At 39.0% G+C, this 20996-nt stretch overlaps 2 protein-coding genes and 1 long non-coding RNA gene across 3 annotated transcripts in view; all 3 read left to right on the top strand.

The window, feature by feature from the left end:
• Positions 1-4015, top strand: part of LOC119173996 (uncharacterized) — a 59901-nt gene extending 55886 nt beyond the window's left edge. Inside the window, exon 47 of the mRNA XM_075894263.1 lies at positions 3942-4015. Coding sequence (XP_075750378.1) covers positions 3942-4015 — 74 coding nt within the window. The remainder of the gene's footprint in view (positions 1-3941) is intronic.
• Positions 4016-4863: 848 nt separating this feature from the next.
• LOC142817676 (uncharacterized) lies at positions 4864-9065 on the top strand. The gene is made up of 4 exons (XR_012895291.1): positions 4864-4901; positions 4983-5018; positions 6915-6953; positions 9033-9065. It is a non-coding gene; the product is annotated as an uncharacterized LOC142817676 (long non-coding RNA).
• Positions 9066-10412: 1347 nt separating this feature from the next.
• LOC119173998 (uncharacterized) overlaps positions 10413-20996 on the top strand; it is a 57250-nt gene continuing 46666 nt past the window's right edge. Inside the window, exons 1-9 of the mRNA XM_075894262.1 lie at positions 10413-10471; positions 12417-12473; positions 13216-13266; positions 13975-14025; positions 15084-15209; positions 16918-17129; positions 18563-18669; positions 19315-19423; positions 19797-19934. Coding sequence (XP_075750377.1) covers positions 10447-10471; positions 12417-12473; positions 13216-13266; positions 13975-14025; positions 15084-15209; positions 16918-17129; positions 18563-18669; positions 19315-19423; positions 19797-19934 — 876 coding nt within the window. The 5' untranslated portion in view covers positions 10413-10446. The remainder of the gene's footprint in view (positions 10472-12416; positions 12474-13215; positions 13267-13974; positions 14026-15083; positions 15210-16917; positions 17130-18562; positions 18670-19314; positions 19424-19796; positions 19935-20996) is intronic.

Genomic DNA, 20996 nt, shown 5'->3' with positions numbered 1-20996 from the left:
TTAAGAAAGAGAAGACAAGACGTTGAGTGCAATGTGTCTCTGTTTTCTGCCTCTTTATCTGTGTAGTGTATAATTAGTGCAACTTCAACTGCGAACAAGATGGCTTGTAGCTCTACAGCATTTTTTTATTATCTGTGCACTAAACATATGACTGGTAAGCTCTTATGCTACTATGCTCATCAATTAAATATATGCCCACCATGATGGCTTATTTTGACTCTTATGTGCTGTTTATAATTAAAGCATAGGTTCAGTTCTCAGCCACGACTACAGATTATTGATGGCAATAAATTCGAAAGTTTTCATGCCCTTAAATTCGTGTGCATGTTAAGGAACCCTTGATGCTCAAAATTAATGCTGAGTCCCCACTATGGCTTATAATCATAATAAGATTCTAGCTCGTAAACCCCCCGTCTTACATTGATAGCATCCTCATTGTTAAAATGTAAGTTGAGATCTGTTGTTCCTTGATGACATGTAAATGCAATCAAGCTGGATCATCTCAGTTACACTTTCGTGCATGTTTAGCAAGCTTCATGGCATCTAAATGCATAGCATTTCTTAACGAATTGATGGTGCTTTAAGTGTTTCTATGTATCTATTTATCTCACTGGCCACCTAATGCTGATCACCTTTTTAACTTCTTGTGTACCAAAAATTGGTATGTGAAGGTAAGAGGATTTGACAATTATGGCTGTCGTCATGACATGACTAACGTGAAAATCTTGTTGCGCACGTCCTCAAACCCGTTTTGGCAGACGTGTTGTACACATCTATATGTAACAGGCTGCGGTGTACATGTATGCGCCACAGGTAACTGACAGTTTGTTGCTACCCAGAAATGACAACAGACGGTACTTCAAATGTGAGATCGTTAAGGGAAACTGACACCAGCAGCGTTTACCCTACAAATGCAGAGAATAAAAAAACTGCTGATCCCACGCACTGGGGCAATCGATTTAATGCAAAGCAGCCAGCATGGAGTGAGTCGTGCTGTACATGACATGTCGTAATTTGCATGCTAAGACCTGTCATTTATGTTTGTCATACAGTCACGTGTCGCCATACCGATATATGTGTATATTGAGCTGGTTTTCATAATATGACCTGACAATGTGTTTACCATAAAGTCATTTTATGCCATACCAATCTAGGTATACATCCCATAAACAATACAGCCAAGAGAGCACAAAATCATAGGCAGGCAGGCAGACAGAGAAAGAGAGATGGACCGAAAGACAGATACGCTTAACCCCTTAACTGCTCTTTTTTTTTTTTGAAAACTTCTGTTCAAAAAGTGACAATTTTTTTTTTAATTGCTGACTTCAAATCTGACTGTACTAAAAAGTAGCTAGTCGATGCTGAAAAAATATTTTTCTTAATTTTTATTTGAACATACTGTGGGCTCAATCGGCCCTTGCAGAAGTGGTTACAGAGAGCAGAAAAAAGAAAACATCTCAAAGAAAAAAAGTCACAATCATTAACAGAAATGAGTAGCGCTCACCTCCGCAACAAATAATTCCACAGTAATGTATTTCACAACACTATCCGGTAACATGTTCCATTGAGCAATTGCCAAGGGGAACAGTGAACATTTGGGAATATTAATGCAGCTTGAAGGTTGTCTAATCATTTTACTGTGGTTAGTTCTCGATGAGTGCAGAAAAGGATGACGGAAATAATGTGACTTCGTAATCTCGAAATGATCGTGGGACAAAAGATAAATGAATTTAGGTTTGGAAACTATTTTTCGTTGTAAAACTTTTTCAAGGTTTGCTTTCGCTAATAGCTCAGGGACGCTGCATTGTCTAGAATACTCGAATATATGAATCTGGCAGCTAGTTTTTGAATGAGTTCAGTTCTATCAATTAGGCGTTTTTGGTAAGGGCTCCAGATCAAATCAGCATACTCTAATGAGGGTCTAACAAGCATTTTGTAGGCATTTATTTTCGCATGCAGTGGTGTGTTACATAGCTTTTTTCGTAAAGAAGATAGTTTGTGTTCGGTGGTCTGAGAGATGGAGGAGATGTGAGGCTCCCAATTGAGACTAGATTTGAGGACAAGGCCCAAGTATTTTACCTGATGACATCTTTCGCGTGTGGTGTTACCAAGGGTATAACTGAAATTTATTGTTTTTTGGGGGGGGGGAATGTAATACACATGGTTTTTGATGCATTAAGTCTCGTGCCCCATGTATTGCACCAGAAACAGATAGATTGCAGTGAATTATTCAGTCTTATTCGATCTCGTAGATGACGTGCTACTGTGTATACTACACAGTCTGCAAAAAGCCACATACTTGGTCAAATCAACAGAATGAAGTTTATTTCTGAACAATACATAAAAAACCAGCAACCTGCTGCTAATAAAACTTAAAACCTTATAAACCAAGCAATTACAGATGCCTTTTTTTTTTTTTCACTTCTGTGGGCTAAGCACCTTTGGGTTATTTCACCCAGGGAGCTTCGGGGTTGCGTGGAAAATATTAAAACTTGGAGTAATGCAAGGTGAATTCACTGGCAGACGCTTGCAATGTTTGCGTTCGAGCTGTCTTCATGATCACCGGATCAGCTACTCAATTCTCCATCATCGCTGTCCTCACTTCCAGGCAGACGATAAATATCTGTACTCGAATAATCATCACTCAAAAAAGATGACGAAAACGAATATCATTTTTTTTTTCGTGTTCACGGGCCAGCTATGCATGGGTCACCTCCACTGCACACCATCTTTCTAAACAAAAACCGCACTCCTGCCGCAGAAGAAAAATGAATCCTCGAGAAGATGCTGCCATCTAGTGAATGACGCGCAATGTAAGCTGTAAGTGCGTGCTTCTCCGTCTGAATGCCAGAGGGGAGTACCTATTCAATTAGGACGAATTCTACTCGGCCAAAGCAGTTTGGTGACAGTTTGGGCTGGACGATTTCTGCTCATTAAAAGCAGTTAAGGGGTTAAGGTCGCAGGAGTTCACTAAGAAATGCTTCACAATTAAAAATCTGGATCCCAGCAGGAATAAAATCCAAGCAATATACAGGACAGTCAGGTATTATAATACAGAGCCAGGCCTTGAGACTGCCTTCGAAAAGGACTCAATGCTGGCGTAATGTAGGTGCAGTCTAAATTGTGGTTTCATTGCTGGGTATAGATTTCATTTTCATAATGAAGTGATAAACATTACATATGTACATCTATGATGTCGGCATCATGCTGGGTTAGTATCAATGGTAGTTCCGCTATTAAGTGTACTTTTATAGTAGTGTAATAACATTACATATATATTACTATGATTCAGCAACTTACATTCAAATGTTGCTCAACCTGATAGAAGGACACTAACAAAAATTACGTATGATATTTACATCATCGCACTGTAAATTTAACTTCGATTCGATAATACTGACATCAGTGCTTTAACACGAGTGCTCACATTATGTCAAACCATAAGTTACCAGTTATTAATGCAGCTGACGCTCCTGTTAAGCCCACGATCTGCGCTCAACTGCCACACTAATGAAAACACTTTAATCCAACTCTTAATGCTTTCTTAAAGCTCAAAATTGCAGCATTGACAATTGCTGGCCAACTGCCTTGCATGGAACAAGTTCCCACAAAGTGTGGAATCTGCCAAACACTTAAATCACAGCTGCACACATCTTTCATGTTCCTAGAAGTCAACTTTTTTTTTCTAAGGTTTTTTCTCTGAAGGTACCACTACAGGAGGGACACATAGTCATAGTGGTAAGCGTAAAATAGTAGTATAAGGGAATTGGCATCAAATGCATTTGTTGCTAAGCTTCTAAAGGTTAACTTATTTTTTGAAGAAAGTCCCACAACGAAAGTGACACATAGCCATAGTGGTAAGCACAAAATAGTGCCTTCAGTGAATAAGAATATGACATATTTATTGTCAAGCTTCTAAACATTAACTTACTTTTTTGCAGAAAGTCCCACAACAGGAGAAACACATAGTCAAAGTGGTAAGCATAAAATAGTACTATCAGTGAATTGGCATTAAACACATTTGTTGCCAAGCTTGTAAAAGTTAACTTAACAGAAGTGACACATAGTCATAGTGGTAAGCACAAAATAGTACTTTCAGTGAATAAGAATCTTGCACATTTGTTGTCAAGCTTCTAAAGGTTAATTTACTTTTTGCAGAAAGTCCCACAACAGAAGTTACGTATAGTCACAGTGGTAAGCATAAAATAGTACTTTCATTAAATAGGCATTTGACTCATTTTTTGTCAAGCTTCTAAAGGTTAACTTATTTTTGCAGAAAGTCCCACAACAGAAGCAACACTTAGTCACAGTGGTATGCACAGAATAGTACTTTCAGTTAATGGGCATCTGACACATTTTTTGTAAAGCTTCTAAAGGTTAACTTAATTTTTGCAGAAAGTCCCACAACAAAAGTGACACATAGCCACAGTGGTAAGTACAAAATAGCACTTTCAGTAAATGGGCATCTGACACATTTATTGTCAAGCTTCTAAAGGCTAACTCATTTTTGCAGAAAGTTCCACAACAAAAATGACACATAGTCATAGTGGTAAGCACAAAATAGTACTTTCAGTAAATGGGCATCTGACACATTCGTGGTCAAGCTTCCAAAGGTGAACTTATTTTTTGCAGGAAGTCCTACAACAGAAGTGGCACGTAGTCATAGTGGTAAACACAAAATAGTACTTTCACTAAATAGGCATCTTACACATTTGTTATCAAGTGCCTAAAGAGTCTTTTTTCTTTTCAGAAAGTCTCACTACAGAAGCGACACATAGTCATAGTGGTAAGCACAAAATAGTACTTTCAGTGAATATGTATCTGACATGTTGTCAAGCTTCTAAAGATTGATTTATTTTTTGCAGAAATTTTCACAACGGAAGGGACACACAGTCACAGTGGTAAGCAGGAAACAGTACTTTCAGCAATAGGCATCTGACAGATTTATTGTCAAGCTTCTAAAGGCTAATTTATTGTTCCAGGAAGTTCCACAACAGAAGAAACACATGGTCACAGTGGTAAGCATAAAATAGTGCCGTAGAAACCTGCATATGGGCTGGACTCGCATATAGTCTAAGGTGCGTTTCGGGCACAGCAAATGCGAGAAAAATGTTTTCACCCGAATATAGATTGATGAAAACAGAAAAATGTATTTATTTACACTTCATTCCTCATCGTCATCTGACGAGCTCTCATCTGAAGCTCTCTTGTTGGACATGTCCTCCCACAGCACCTCGTCATTAGTGACATCGAGGGCGTTTGAGATGGAGCACTTTTTGAAGGAACGGCAGAAGAGCTTCTCTGGAATGTAGGCTCAAGCCTCCGCTATCCACGAGCACAGCATGGCTGGCGAGGCCCATTTCATTCGTCCTGCTAGGGTCACTTCCAGCTCTCCAGACCTCATCCACTTCATATACAGGCGTTTTATGGGGTCCTTAAGAGGCTTATCGAGGCAAATATCAAGGAGCTGCAGCTTGGATGCCATCCCTCCCGGGATAACGAAGAGCTCGGTGCGGGAGTCGCACAGCAATCGCTTCATTGAGTCCACCAGATGACGCCAAAATGCGTCGAGCAGAAGCATCGATGAAAGCCCTAGCAGTGCTCCGGGCCATCGACACCACACGGACTTCATCCGGTCAAGTACGAGTGATTCATCCATCCACCCATTGTCCTGGCAGTGGACAGCATTTCGTGGGAACTTCTCCCCCTTCGGCAGCATCTCTTGTTTGAACACAACGTGGGGTGGCACCTTGCACTTATCTGCCATTTCGTAAACATGCAGAGCTGGAGGCATATCGAGGGACACAGATGTCTGATCAGCATCTTCGATCTGGCCCAGCTGAAAGGAGACTACCTTCCGCTAGGAAATGACGTGCTTCTGAAAGCCAACAAGCAGCTCTTAGTAGTTTTCTGGCAGCTTCTGTGATATCGCCGTACACCGACATATCGAGAATCTAGTGTGGTGCATGAAGCGGGACACCAAATGCTTGCTCGCCTTGAAGGCCGCATGCTCAAAGCCTTGATCTTGTGCAGTCTTCCTTGCCTTTCCTTGCAGTAGCTCGATGTTGACAGCGAGCTTTGCAGCCCATTGCTCCCAAACAAAGTTCGGCAGTTCTTCTTCGTCAGAAAAAACTCCACGTTACGGCCCTCAAAAAATTATTTGCTGGCCGCTGCATTAAAGAAAGCGTTTTTCTGCTTCCTCTAGCTGCGAATGCACCGTTCATCCAAGCCGAAATGTCGCCCCGCAGCACAGTTACCAATGGTTTTAGCAGCTAAGATAGCCTATATTTAAAGGCGGCCGAATACTACCTTCGCTAACTGGCATGGCGTAAAGTCACAGACATAAAACCGTGGTCGTTGTGTGCATCAAGTGATTGCAATGGCCACTGTTTCATGCCTGTAGGACTAACGTCACTCTACAACGCTACTTACCGTAGAATCATGGAGAAAGGATGAGGAAATTTTCTTCTTTCTCCATGCACAGAAGTGTGCAGACACCTGATGATGATAATATCACCACATATTGATGAAACCAAAACTACGAATTCGGGCTGAAAATTATTGGATTCTGCACATAGAGTCCGGAGCAGAAATTTTGCATAGTAAATTCTAAAAATAAAACCCGGGCTATATGTGGGTTTTCACGGTACTTTCAGTAAATGGGCATCTGTTATGGTCATTCAACATAATTTTACTTCAGGATAATTCTCAAGCGCTTTTATGCTGCTTTCATAGCTTTATATCAAATTCAGAATAGTTTTTGCAAAATTCTTTTTGTAATGGGATTTAATAGATATTATAATATTACTGTAACACTGTCACAGTTAGTGCGAGTTGCATCGCTATACTTTTCTGGCGTAACGTATGTCCATTTCTTAATTTTTGAGATTTAATAATTATTCATGCTTTTTCAGAGACACCATGGTGGTGGCAGACTCCGGAAACACAGCCGGGTACTCGACATTTTAAATTTTATTTGAAAAATGGTTTCTTCATTTAAGCTTATTCTTAAGTTCATACTGATTTAAAACAACCACACGACTAATAGAGATAAAAATGCAGGAAAGCTAAACAAAGCATGCGCCGACTGTTTTATTTTTTGTATGTACTGCTTCATATCTGTAAAATGTAGATTGTTAAAACATAATAAAGTACCAGCGATATAGTCAATCTTACTAGATTACAAACAGAAAAATGGTGCACAAACATTTTTTTATGCTCAGTAAATCAACCAATGCCAGTTGATATAGCAATTTATTATTTGCCATTTTTCGTTCCCTGTGTGGTTATTGTTTTGTGGGCTTTTGGGGGTGTGGGCTATGACACCCCTCCTCCTATTTATCTGTTTCAACTGTACAGGAGCATTGGTTGCAATAAATTGAAAAATTTTAAGATTGGTTGAAAGCTTATGATAGTTTTCAGTGTTTCTAAGCCTTGTGTTAACACATGATAATATTTGCCCGAATGCTTTCTTTCCACTCACTGAGCTTTTGTGCATGTTGAACAGTGCACCTCATAAGTTCTGTTTTTATTTTTATTTTTTCCTAGTGTTTGTTTGTTACCTATGCTCATCAATTTTTCTTGGTTTGAAGAGTACATCGGGTACATTATATTTACTAGCTACCTTTTCGAGCTTATATGCTATGCTGTGAACTAATGAAAGGATCACCAGGCAACTGTTTCTTCTACTGTTAATCATCTAGTGATAATACATCAGTGCTCACTCCGACATCAACAAGAACCTAGTTATACTCACAATTACTGCTTTGCAGTCTTCATCTACAAATTCACTTTAAAGGTCTTTCTTTAACTGTGATGTACAGGGCCGTCCACATCTCTGTAGAGCACACAAGCAGCCAACTTTGCACTGTGGCACTGCAGTGGTTGTGGCCCACGAAGATGCACGGCCTGACAAACATGCAGACCTGCTTTGCATGAGTACCAAAGTTGTCCTTTGAATTGGCAGTCAGCCTCGGGACATTTACATCATTTTAGTGCCAAAGAATGACATGTTTGGGCTGATAGCACATACCTGACTCTTTCACAACAACAATGCATGCTTTCTGGCTGTTCTGAGAGATACAGCCACATGAAAAAGCCCATCAGGCCTGTATGGAACATGCAGCACAGTCACAGCGAAAACTGGAAGAGTGACCTTTCAGAGCCTTTTTTTTTACTTATTGGGGTAACTGCTACAAGTACACTTGCAAGGTACCCACTATCCCATTGATCATAATTTTTGTGTAATAGCGACACATTCAGTATATTATCCTTTGTCATTCTTCGGAGAAGCATGGTACACGCTATACACGTGCAAGAAATTTTGTGCAATTTTTTTATACTGTGGCTGATGCCGATGAAGAATTACGCCTGAAGCCTTTGTAATTGGTTTAACCATTTGACAACCCACTCGTTACAGGATTTGCAATTAGTCACGCCTTGTGGTTCCTTTGCTGCTCTGAAATGCTTTATTACTCATATTACCGTGATTCCTTTCCCGACATCAAGCCTTCTTAAGGCCAGTTTGCAATGGAGTTTCAAGCACCGGCATGGCTCTATGGTAGAATACTGGGCTGGAACACAGGTGACCCAAGCTCAAATCCCATTTCGTTCTTGGTGTTTTTTACTTGGGTATCACCCCCAAAAGCAGAACTAGCTGCATGCACATTCTACACAGATATAGATGAGATTGTACTCAAGGAGGTGCTTTGCACAGATTTTAAGAGAGCTAATGAGTTTCTGGTTAGAATGTTGTTTTTCGTTTGATGTTTTAGTGAAAGGTGCTTATGAAGCTGTTTCATCATTTCATCATTCTTTTCTTTCTCATTTGATTCAACCATATTTACAATTGGTAGAAATCAATGCATGAACAAGAAGGAAGTGATCGGAATGCCCTGGTGACACCAAAAGGCAGCAGCTTTGTTATTGTAGGAAGAAATAATATTGTACTGCTAACTGAAAAATGTACAATTTTGTTGTGTGTGATAAGACCTGTTTTAGATCCCAATAAAATACGTCGTATTCTTTCTTAGGTGGTTCCTCAAAGCTGACACCTTGGTGGGATGGTGAGCTCTTTATTTTTAAATGTTTTATTATATCTTAGCAGTTGCAATTTTCAATGCACATAGTTGGCTTTTCCCCATTCAAGATTCAGTACTAGCCTCACTCTGAAAGCTTAAAGAAGGGAGTCCGCATTAACTGTTTCGCCATGGCAGTGCCTTTCATGCTGTCTTGGTCATTGCTTACCTTGATCTCTGACGACGTACTGAGCACCTATGCAGGTCTTTTTCCTAACTGTTGCATAATGATTTGATTTGTATGTTGGGGGAAATTAATGTAACAAATAAGTACGGGGATAAGCATTATATTTGTTTGCATAACATGAAGTCATTTTTACACACGATTGCGATTTCAATTTATTGTTAAAGGTGCGCTGAAAAAACATGAAGCTTGCTAGATATACTGTACATGAAAATAAACAAAAGACAGAAAGACATTGCACTCATCATCCTGTGTTCTCTTTCTTGGTATCTGTAGTGTATATTCATGCCTCCCTCCCATGAATATATACTGTAGATATCAAATAAGAGAACAAAGGACGATGAGTGCAATGTCTTTATGTCTTTTATTTATTTTCATGTGCATCTGGCAAGCTTTGTGTCTTTCTTTTTTCAATAACACTTGTCGAGCTTCTAGAAATCAAATAATTTTTTTGCAAGAAGTTCCAAAGGAGAAGAAACCCTTAGTCATAGTGATAAGCATAAGACTCTCAGTGAATAAGTATCTTTGAAAAGTCATTTGACATCGTTAAATTATTTATAGAAGTCAATATAATTATGCACATTCCTGAGATTACTTTCAAGTAATTACACTTAAACCTCAACATAACGAACCCAGATATAATGATATATTGGCTATAACAAAGTAAATTAGAAATAGAGTTGCAATAGACATAGTGTTAGGAATAAACCATAATAATGATTTTTGGATGTAACAAACTTATTTTTATGTAAGATGCAACTTTGTTATAATGAGGTTTGATTGTACATACAGTTTTTTTATAAAACTGAGGATGCACAGTTCAGTGAGTACTAGAGGCACTTCAAATGATGATACAGGGTTCTGATATGCCATACAACTTCTGATATGCCATACAACTTTCAATAAAATCTCATTTAATGTATATACGACCTGTTTTCAGACTTGTGTTTACATACCTACTTTGCATTTTACATGCTTGCTTTGATAGACTACCAGAAGAATGATGCTAATCAATATTTCCTATGTGGTTATGACATATATATTTAAAGTAAATGAAGGTTTGACTATTGTCCTTGGAACATCACTTAATTTTTTTGTGATGTAAATAAATGAAGTGTTCTTCTCCACATTATATTTTTGACAGTGACAACTCGTGAAATCAAAACCACCTCTTCTAAATCTGGTATGACGACAATGACGGCAACAAGTGGTTGGTATTTTGTTTATTATTAAAGGCTCTTTTTGTAGTACTGTTTCGCTGACATTTCATAGGCAATTGTTTTAATCTCCAGAATTGCTTCTTGCGGACATAACTTGCATTATTTGCCGAATATTTGCGAAACATTCACTGAAAACAAACTACCATCTGTTTAAACTGTTAAAACAGTTTACGTTTGCTTCGGGTCACTTTTGCCATTTACGTGGTTATATCCATATAATAAACAGTGATAGAATGTATACAGTATGAATTTGCTTGAGCCAGCAGTGTATGGCGTCAGGTGTTACTTTATAGTGTGCGGGGATGCAATAATGGTACACGCAAAAGAGGAAATAATGTAAAAATAATGAGAATTTGAGAATTTATTAGGCTTGTGTGAATTTTTGAATGAATAATGCAGTGTTCAAATTCGCTTTGAATCGAATTGAAATTATTGAAAATTCTGAATAATTCGAGGTGAACGAATAAGTGCATATTAGTTCGCATATACATAACACCTTGTGGAGGTGGTTTCACTGCAGTTCAGGGGTGCTAAGCCGGCAAAGCACCTATTTATGTGTATATCTATTTGCGTGTAATTCTTTGTAAAAGTGGTTTCACTGCAGTGAAATGATGCTGAGTCGTGAAACCACATGTCCAAGAGCAATCCGCACTGCTTTTAAACTACACTTGAAGTGTAAATGAAGATATTACCCTCACATCGATTCCTTTTCTTTAATTAAGAGCTCATTATGCCAGCTTATATGCTCTTAGTATAGCAAACTTTAAAACACAACATATTTTACAGGCTATCACTTGCATTTTGCCGAAAGTCGAATTCTGCTACTATTCAAGGTTGCTTCCACTTCCTTTGATACAAAAAATAGTAATTGTACAGGCCTTGTTTTAATTTTTTTTTAATTGCTCAGGTTAGCTTGGTCATGACAAATATGCCCCTTTTTCTTTATATGTGATATACAATATTTGAATTCAATTCAAAATTATTCGACCAAAATCACTCTTCACTTTGAACCTAAAATTCACTATTTGCACAAGCCCAGAGTTTACCTTTATTATAGAATAAAACAACGGTGACCATATATGTGGACACTAAAAGTGTGCTGCACTTTATTCGCCATCATTTATAGGGTCATTGAAAGCTGGTGGCTCCGCTTCAATGCTTTTATGGTCTGACACTGTCCATGGGTCCTTTGCTATGCTAACTTCTCAGCTTTTGCTTATTCACCATCATTATTCTTCATGGATATTTTGCTTTCTAGTAGCTATGCTTCAATGTGTCCATCATTCTTACCATTCATGGGACCTTTGCTTCGCGATCTCTCAGCTTGGGCGCATTTAGTATTCGAACTCTTTTTTATGTCCGAACATTCATTTTAATGGGCCACTTGAACATTATGGCATGTTTGTCTTTATCACTTGGGGCATGCATGAAAAAGCAAGTTACGTCTAGGCACATTTTCGAAAATGCCTAGTTAGCCATATTACAGATAAATTTTTAGTGTAAGGTAACTCGGCAGTGATAGCAGAACCTACGCTTTGCAGCCTCCTGTCTACAAAGGTAGACACTGCACCAACTACTCACCTTAAAGAAATTTTCCTCTCACATTTCTACAATAGTTACAAAAAACAAAATTTGGAGAATTCTTCAGAGTTTATGGCAAACCGATCAGATAGTCATGAAGATCTACCTTGAGGTGTTAATGCCATGGTTCTGGGAGCGATCACCACTGTTTTCTGACAGCTCTTGCCATCCGGTGGTTTTTTTCCAGAAACCTTGGAATATGCCAACATTCAACTTAGATTTTCAGACACGGCATTTGCTAGCATAATCACACTTTGCTGACAAACTTTGTCTGCATATGTAGGTGCAGGAATACAAACGTCTTATTGTTTGAAATTCGTGATATAATTATGTTTTCTGCTCTGTTTCTGGCAGAAGAGCATGTCACAACTGAAATTGAAACTGAACCCACAACTGCAGAGACATCTACCCGTAAGTACAAAACTGGTTTCGTCAGAATGTTTAATACTGCCTTTGTATTGGAAATAAGTTATTCCAGTTCATTGTGTTTTGATACTGGTCTGTTGTATTGATACCAGCTCATCATTCTTTAAATATGTAGCATTTAACTTTGAGTGGGCCTTTTAGAGATGTGGGATTTAGTAGTAGTAGTATTTTATAATGTCGGACAAGTAGTTATGGGAAAAAAATTTTTTGAATAACTGTACTCTGCAGTGCATATACAGGCATATTGCTAAAAATGATTGTGCCTTGTATATACCTTCTGCTGCTACTACACTGCTGGGTCAAAACTTCAAGGATTAGAATGAGATTTACGAAACTATACCTTCAGACCACGTGTCAAGTGATGGAACAGGAAATTATAATGTGGTACTAGTATGGATTACAGGAAAAATGCAGGAAACAGTCAATGGGGGCAGAAAATAGATCACGTGATCATATTTAGAACATTGTCAAACAAATTCTCTTACTGCTACATCATAATAGTGTAAAGATATGTTACTATAATAGCCTATCCTAGTGCTCCTGTAGCATTCTCAACCCTGCAAAGCTTGAACATGCCAACATTTAACTTTGATTTTCAGACAAGGCTTTCATTAACATAATCACACTTTGCTAGTATGTTTGGTTGTTATGTGGATGCTGGGATACAAACTCCTTTCTTGTTTGAAATTCATGGTATGATAATGTTCTATACTCTATTTTTTGGCAGCTAAACATGACACAACTGAAACTGAACTCACAACTGCAGCGACATCTACTCGTAAGTAAAGCACTGCCATCCCCGGAATGTTTAATACTGCTGCTGTAGTGGAAGTAGTTGCAGTCCATTGTGTTGATACTAACGCATCATTAAATCTGTAGTTTGTAATTTTGAATTGACCTTTTGGAGATGGGGGCATTTGCATACTAGGACAAATAGTAATGTGAAAGAAAATTCTCAATAAATTAATCTACTCTGCAGTATGTGTAAAGGCATATTTTTATAAATGATGGCATCTAATCAGGACCTTCGGCTACTACTACCATGCAGGGGCGAACCTTGGAGGATTACAATGAGACTTGGAAAACAATGCCTTCATACCATGTTTATTTGTCATAACAGATAATAATAGCATGGCACTAGTATGGCTTACAGTAAACATGCATGTAGCTGAACTCTAGATGAGATGGACAGGAAGAAGTGGTAATCAGCAGCTCATGTGGGGTGTAACCTTGTTTAACATTAAGTGGTGATCTATAAATTTGTGAGAGACATTAAAAAGAAAGCAGTCAGTGGTAGCTGAAAACTGGTTGTGTGATGATATTCAGGACATTATGATGGTGTTCCTAATCAAAGGTTTATAACTGTGTTTGCTAGTTAATTTTCAGGCACGGTATTGGCTAGCATAATTGCTCTTTGCTGGCACACCAACTCCTTTCTTGTTCGAAATTCGTGGTGTGATAATGTTTTACGCTCTATTTCTGGCAGCTAAACAAGACACAACTGAATCTGAACCCACAACTCCTGCATCATCTACCCGTAAGTGCTAGGCTCTCATTCTCAGAATGTTTAATACGGCCACCATAGTTAAAGGAAGTAGTTACAGTCCATTGTGTTTTGATACTGGCCTGTTATTACCCACCATTTCTTAAATTTGTAGCATTTCATTTTAAATGGACCTTTTGAAGATGTGGTCTTTAGCATACCTCAAGTGGTATTTTATAATCCGGTGTGAGGGAATAGTAATGGGAGGAGAAAATTTTCAAATAACTCTAATCTGCAGCACATATTGTTAAAAATTATGACATTTAATCTAAATCTCCTGCTGTTACTATCTCGCCGGGGCATACATTTGAAGGATTACAATGAGACTTGCAAAACTCTCTTCCGACCATGTGTCAAATGATAGAACAGAAAATTGTGGCAGGTCACTTGTATGGATTACTGCAAAATTGCATGTAGCTGAACTCTAGGTGAGATCAATAAGAAGAAATGGTAATCAGCAGGTCATGTGATTTGCAATACCTTAAATCAGCTTTACGAGGTTTGAAAAAGAAAATGGTAATAATGGCAGAAAACAGGTCGTGCGATGATGTTTGGGACATTGTGAAGCCAACTCTTGGGGCTGCATGGAGTTATTCTTTTCCAAAAGTTTATAAAAACAGTTTATGAGTGGAATGGTATGTCACTAGACCCTGTCATAGTCTTTCTGTAGCATTCTTGACCCTGCAAATCTCGGAGAAATAAGAAGCAGTTTATGGCAGTGAGTTTGTTTTTGTAAGCAATGGCATGCACAGATGTTATTCCAGTGCTTACTAGTTGTATAGCTGGTGCACCAGTAGCGGCTTCAAAACTTTTGACAGTATTCACAAAACATGAATTGTGACGTACCCCTCCCGTGAATCAAGGGCCTAGGAGCCTGCCACATCGGGAGTGGGAGGTGGACAGACCCGTCCTAGGTGGCAGTTGCGAAAGCGATGTCACCGTGGGTCTGAAACTGGTGGGATCGTTGGTGTGGCCCTTGTTGTGACTTAGTGGAATGAGGAAAAGCATTTGCATGCCCCACATTTTATGCTTTGTCCTATTTCTCTGTGCAGGTGCTCTGCTTTGTACAACAGCATCAGCTAACATCGGGAATCTCTTGCAACTTGGCCTTTGTATTGGGCTTGTCTATTCGGCAATCACCTATGATATAGAAATCGAGAAGTTTGACCTTAAAAATGGTAAGTGCTTGCATCGAGATACACCATGCAGACCTGCTTTATTATCCTGCCAATGCAATGTGCAGAGTCCCGAAATATTGGCTGTAATTCGTCACTTACCCCCGTATTTATGAAGGCTCCTTCACTTGAACTTGATTCGAAACCGCCTTCAATGCAGTGCGTTTGAATTGCGTCTGTGCATTTGTGTGGCCTTGGCACTGCCTAAAGACAACGCGTTCGAAATGCGTTTGTGCTGCATTCAAGTCGGTGAAAAGTCAAGTTTAAGTCAAGCAGCATTTCTGGATAGGGGGGTTAGCATTCCTTCTTCAAATATTGGTTACACACAGATTATAGCAACCTGCTTCTTAAAATGTGGTTTACTTTTATCTTTTTCCACATCTTTGCTGCTTTGTTTGGAGCTATGTCTTGCTCTTGAGATGCCCTCCTATTTTTTTTCCAAGATGACTGATAGCCTTTTTGCATAATGAAAGATATTAACTTTAGAAGAATAGGTGACTCATTGACCCAGAAAAGCTGGCTTTTGTGTGTTAGTATTTCAGTATGGTTTATGTTATGTGACGGCTACTATGCAAGTGCATACAGTGAGTTCTATTAATTTGTGTGCACACAAGAACATAATGTAATCTAAAATGTCGATCAATCTAGAGTTATAGAAATGTCAACAAAGTATAGGAGATTTTATTAGAAGTATTTGTAGTGTAATTGTAAAGAAAGAAAGTGGACAAAAAGATAACTTGTCATGGGCAGGAATCAAATCTGCGATCTTCAAATAACTCGCCCGATGCTCTACTAAATGCATCAGAAGCTCTGCCTAGCTACCACGGCCCCTAAATTTACTCTTCTTTCCTTCAGTCGTAGTGAGGATCTCGTTCTGGCGGACATAGTGCCTTCAGGTGGGATGCGAAGGATTATTGGTCAGCTGCCCGCTTGTAATAAGATCACATGCTACGTGACACCAACAGGCAAAAAATGAGTGTCCCACACTTGCCGCAATAGCAACAGGTGGCGCTGACTGACGCTACCATTAACTGCACATACCCCATAAAGTGGACGGAGGGGGGGGGGGGGGGGTGTAGCTGCTGTTGTAGGAAGGTCGCAGGTATGGTCCCTGCCCACGGCAAGTTATCTTTCCGTCCAGATTTCTTTTTCTTCACATTACAATTTTCACTTCTAATAACATCCCCTATACTCTCCTTGGCTTCTTTGGCTGTTATCTCGAATCAATGTTGTATCTAACAAAGAAAACAAGCCCTTAAATTTACCCTTCTTTCCTTCACTTAGAGTCATAAAATGTAATTTATTAACTTCAATCATTCGCCATGGCATATGTATCGGCTACTTCATTTAGGTAATCAACCTGACCTTCTCATGAGTTTCAAGGGGGTATTATAAATAGAACGCTCAATTCCTTTTGTTCCTGCATATGTTGCCTAAAACAATTGTTTTGGTGAGCTCTTTCTTGCTTTCTGTGCTCTGCTCATTGATATGAAACATTGATCATATTAAAGTCTCGTGTGGATATATTCTCTCAGGAGCTTTGTAGCTATAGTTTTTTTTATGTCACTCTTTCTACCTTCATTTATTATGTGTTAGTTTTTACTGACAATACATAAAATCATAGATGAGCACCATTTTTTAATGTGACACTACCTTCTGAAGTTGACATTGATAGTGTGCGTGTTCCACGTATTTTATTACTTTTTTCCAGATGACATCGGAAAACTACAAAAGCTGCGAAAGGGAAGTGTTCCTTTTATTGCAACTGAGGTAGACATGCGTGGAATTATGACGTCCAAGGTTCGACGTGCCGTGACTGTCTTCTTCACCAAAACCGAAGAGTTCCTCACAACGAACAACCTTGATGGCATTGCATTTTCGGCAACCCATCAAGATGCCATAAATGTCGAGCCATTTGCTGCGGTGTGTATTTAATTTATTTCTGCTGTTGTGACTAAGTACCAAGAAATCAGTTTTGGCTTGACTATGCCTTATGGCATTGACTGCTTGCTTTCTCCTGCATGCCAGACCTCATATTAAAGGAACACTAAAGTCAAATAACAATTTATGTTAGAGTGAAAGCTCAATGTATGACAATGTCTAAAACAACAATATTATCAACAGTAGTTTCCTACTTAGCGATCAAATTAAGGTAAATGCACGAGAACACATGTGCTACCATAGGACATTCGCAAAATGATCCTCATTACGTCAGAGGTACCGCCTACATTTAACCACTAGTAATTGAACTAGCTGCACCAAACAAAGAACCTTTCATGCATCAAGTGGTGTAATAAAATGCTGCTTGTTCATTAATGAAGGCCATTGTTAAACATTGTTCAATGACTGTTGTTGCTGCTGTGGCTCCCTCTACTTTCCCTCTGCTGCTACTAGTGTCAGCTGCTGTGCAGTAAAGCCGTGCAATGTTGTGCACGGCAACAGTGATGCTAGATGTTCCATTGAGGTGAAAAATTTGAAGTGCGCTAACGCAATGCGGACCACTAAAATGTGATTTTATTTCAAAATAAGCACTTCCTTGATACAAAAGTAACATTATGAGGTTCCTGGACCGTTATTTCAGTAATCGATGTCTACTTTATAGCTGCCTTTAGTGTCCCTTCAACATTACACTTTGCTTTGACAGGGATCATGTCAAACCCTGAGTTCCGAGAACAGTGAGTTTATTGGGGCCTGCTATGCTTCAGATCTGATTATCAGGTGTAGGCTGTATATTTTGGAAACTCACTAACCGCAGCTCAAAAAGAAAACACTGTCCCTTATACATTCATCCAAGGCAGTCTTTCATACAAGCGGCCCGCAGGCTATATGTGGCTCGCGGCGTTGCAAGGAATAAAATGTTTGTGACATTGTTAAGTGGGACTGACATCATTTAGTGGCCTTTCACAAGTAATAGCATTTTGTTCGGGTAGGCCACAAAAGCGGGACTAGTCTCAAGCACTTCTATCCGTGAGGCAGCTTATACACTCATCATGTGTTTAAACATACCGTGGCACAAAATCTGTATTTCAGAATCTACATTCATATCCGAGTCATTTTTCAGATCAGCAACAATAAGTTGCTCAAATTCTGATCTCAAGTCTACATGAAAAATTATCCATATATGCAATATGAAAAAAGTGCTTTTTTAAATGATAACTTCAGGTGATTCACTTTTTACTTGCGACACGTAGACACTGTCTCGTGTGTTTTTCTGTGTTGCCTTATTTGCGTTCCTCATTGAGTTTCTTTACTTAAGCCAAAAACATTGTGCAGGTGTTGATATACTCCTTGAAAATTTTAATGAATCAATCACTTCAAGGCAATGTTAGAGCTTCAAAGATTTACTTTGTCTGCAGGAGTTTTGGAACCGCTCAACGAAATTCAAGAAACAGCCAGTGGTGATTATAATACTTGAATTTGTAAAAATCCGTGACTCCCAGGCTCTGGCATATGCTTTGACAGGGTGAGTTCTGAAACTTCCCGCATGGCATATAATCTTTCTTTACAAATGCAAGAACTACTATTCAGCACTGTTTTTGTGTTATTGTTTGACGAGGAGCGATGATTGCGTTAATGTAAATGTCTGATTACTGAAAGGGTCCTGAAAGCCAGTTTTTTTTTTTCTCCGCAAATTCTGTCATTGAAAAGCCTAGCTTACTAATCCACATTTCTATCACAGCAACAACGAAACTGTGTCAATATGTGTGGCTAAATACGGTATCTTTTGCAGAAACAACCGAAAACTACTTGCTTGGCAGTGGACTTGCCAAGTGTTAGTGATCACGTTTGTACGATAGTGCGTAACAACACTGGAGTGAGTGCAGGAGTCTGAAAGCATAGCTAATCACGATTGTGGGGTCATTATATTTAGGGTGGTTTTCTAGCTGATTGCTGTTTGCATATCTTTATTCAAATAGTACGGTGTATCATGCCAGTCGTACATTACTTATTAGTAGCACTAAGCTTTCTAAAGCAAGTGTGCACATAAAAGGCAAAAGAGTTAACTCAATTGGCTCATTGCCATGAGCTATTGTTAGTGCTATCAGTAAAATATTTCACTTGAATTCATTTTTACTTCTTTTCGTGCCATTCTTTTTTTTTCTTTCAGAAAATGCCAGTTCTTGATTCTCAGAAAGCAGGATCCAAGGCCACCAAGCAGCACTTGTACGCCTAGATTTCCCAATAGGCCTCTAGAAACAGATGAAGAGATGGAAATGGTATTTAAGAAATGTTTCATTTTGTTGTTGTTATAATTACAAGAGCTTGGAGGTATATGTCTAGTGGCCGCTGTAGGTTTCTATCGAATTGGTTTATTGGGAAGCTCACTATGTCTGTTAAAATGAATCTGATATAACATGCACATCTGGAACAGTTGTCACTAACAGGAAGTGGGGGAAGAACTTTTTGCATGCGTGATGATAGGAGAGTGGTGTTAATCCGGATTTCTCGGTATACATTGTATATGTTTCAATGAATTTAAAGGACAGTATTAGTGAGAAGGCAATGACATGCTGTGCGCTGATTATTCAATCATTATTTATCACCACAAGATGTGTTTTTGTTTTTAATACTTCCCTGGTTTCCTTTCAGAAATATCTTGAGCTGCGGTCAAGAAATATGACCAGCGTGTGTCTGTCATTCACACTTGCTGTGCTCAACTTTCATGGTGTCAAAAACCAAGGCCGTGGGAAAGTTTGTGAAAAGGAACTTTGGGTAGGATATGACAAGGTACGTCAAGATGGCAAGACTTTACTCCAGATATTTTATTTTGTGTTGTAGGTATAAGTGAGCTTGAGGTGATAGTTTTGGCTATGCCACAATAATATAAAAGAAATGCTGAATTCTAAAATTTGTAACGTGTTTCGTTATTCAAAAAATTCAGAAAGTATAAGTGAAATGCAAGAAAGTGTTACCAGTACACAGAACATGTGTAGACATACACGACAGCCATTCTCTTAATTTATTTGATTGATATGTGGGGTTTAATGTCCCAAAACCACCATATGATTATGAGAGACACCGTAGTGGAGGGCTCCGGAAATTTGGACCACCTGGGGTTCTGTAACGTGCACCTAAATCTGAGCACATGGGCCTACATTTCTGCCTCCATCGGAAATGCAGCCGTCGTAGCCGGTATTTGGTCCCGCGACATGCGGGTCAGCAGCCGAGTACCTTAGCCACTAGACCGCCGAAGTGGGGCAACAGCCATTCTCTTGAAGAGTGTTATTGTGTACTATGATATTATGAAATAGTATCCTGTATTTTATGCAACTTCTGCTGAAAAATTAGGTGGGTTGCATCAGAAAGATAATTGAATTGGCTGGGCTTATAGTAAAAAAATTGAGGGCGTGGTTTGTCATAAGAGCGCAACAAAGGTTTACAAAGCGGTGTGGCAGCTTTGCACTAGTAGTGCCCAGCCTGAAAAAAGAGCAGAGCTGAATGGCCTTCCTTGTCTTTTTCTCTTTCTTTATTCATCTATTTCCTTTTTTAAATGCGAAGCATTTCTTGGCGAACTTTGGCGACTTTGAGTCTGTCTGTCTGTCTGTCTGTCTGTCTGTCTATCTATCTATCTATCTATCTATCTATCTATCTATCTATCTATCTGTCTGTCTGTCTGTCTGTCTGTCTGTCTGTCTGTCTGTCTGTCTGTCTGTCTGTCTATCTATCTATCTATCTATCTATCTATCTATCTATCTATCTATCTAATCTATCTATCTATCTATCTATCTATCTATCTATCTATCTATCTATCTATCTATCTATCTGTCTGTCTGTCTGTCTGTCTGTCTG

This window comes from Rhipicephalus microplus, chromosome 5 (assembly GCF_043290135.1).
Source record: "Rhipicephalus microplus isolate Deutch F79 chromosome 5, USDA_Rmic, whole genome shotgun sequence".
Taxonomy (NCBI): domain Eukaryota; kingdom Metazoa; phylum Arthropoda; class Arachnida; order Ixodida; family Ixodidae; genus Rhipicephalus; species Rhipicephalus microplus.
Note: the sequence above shows the minus strand (reverse complement) of the source record. Positions and strands in the feature narration are given on the sequence as shown.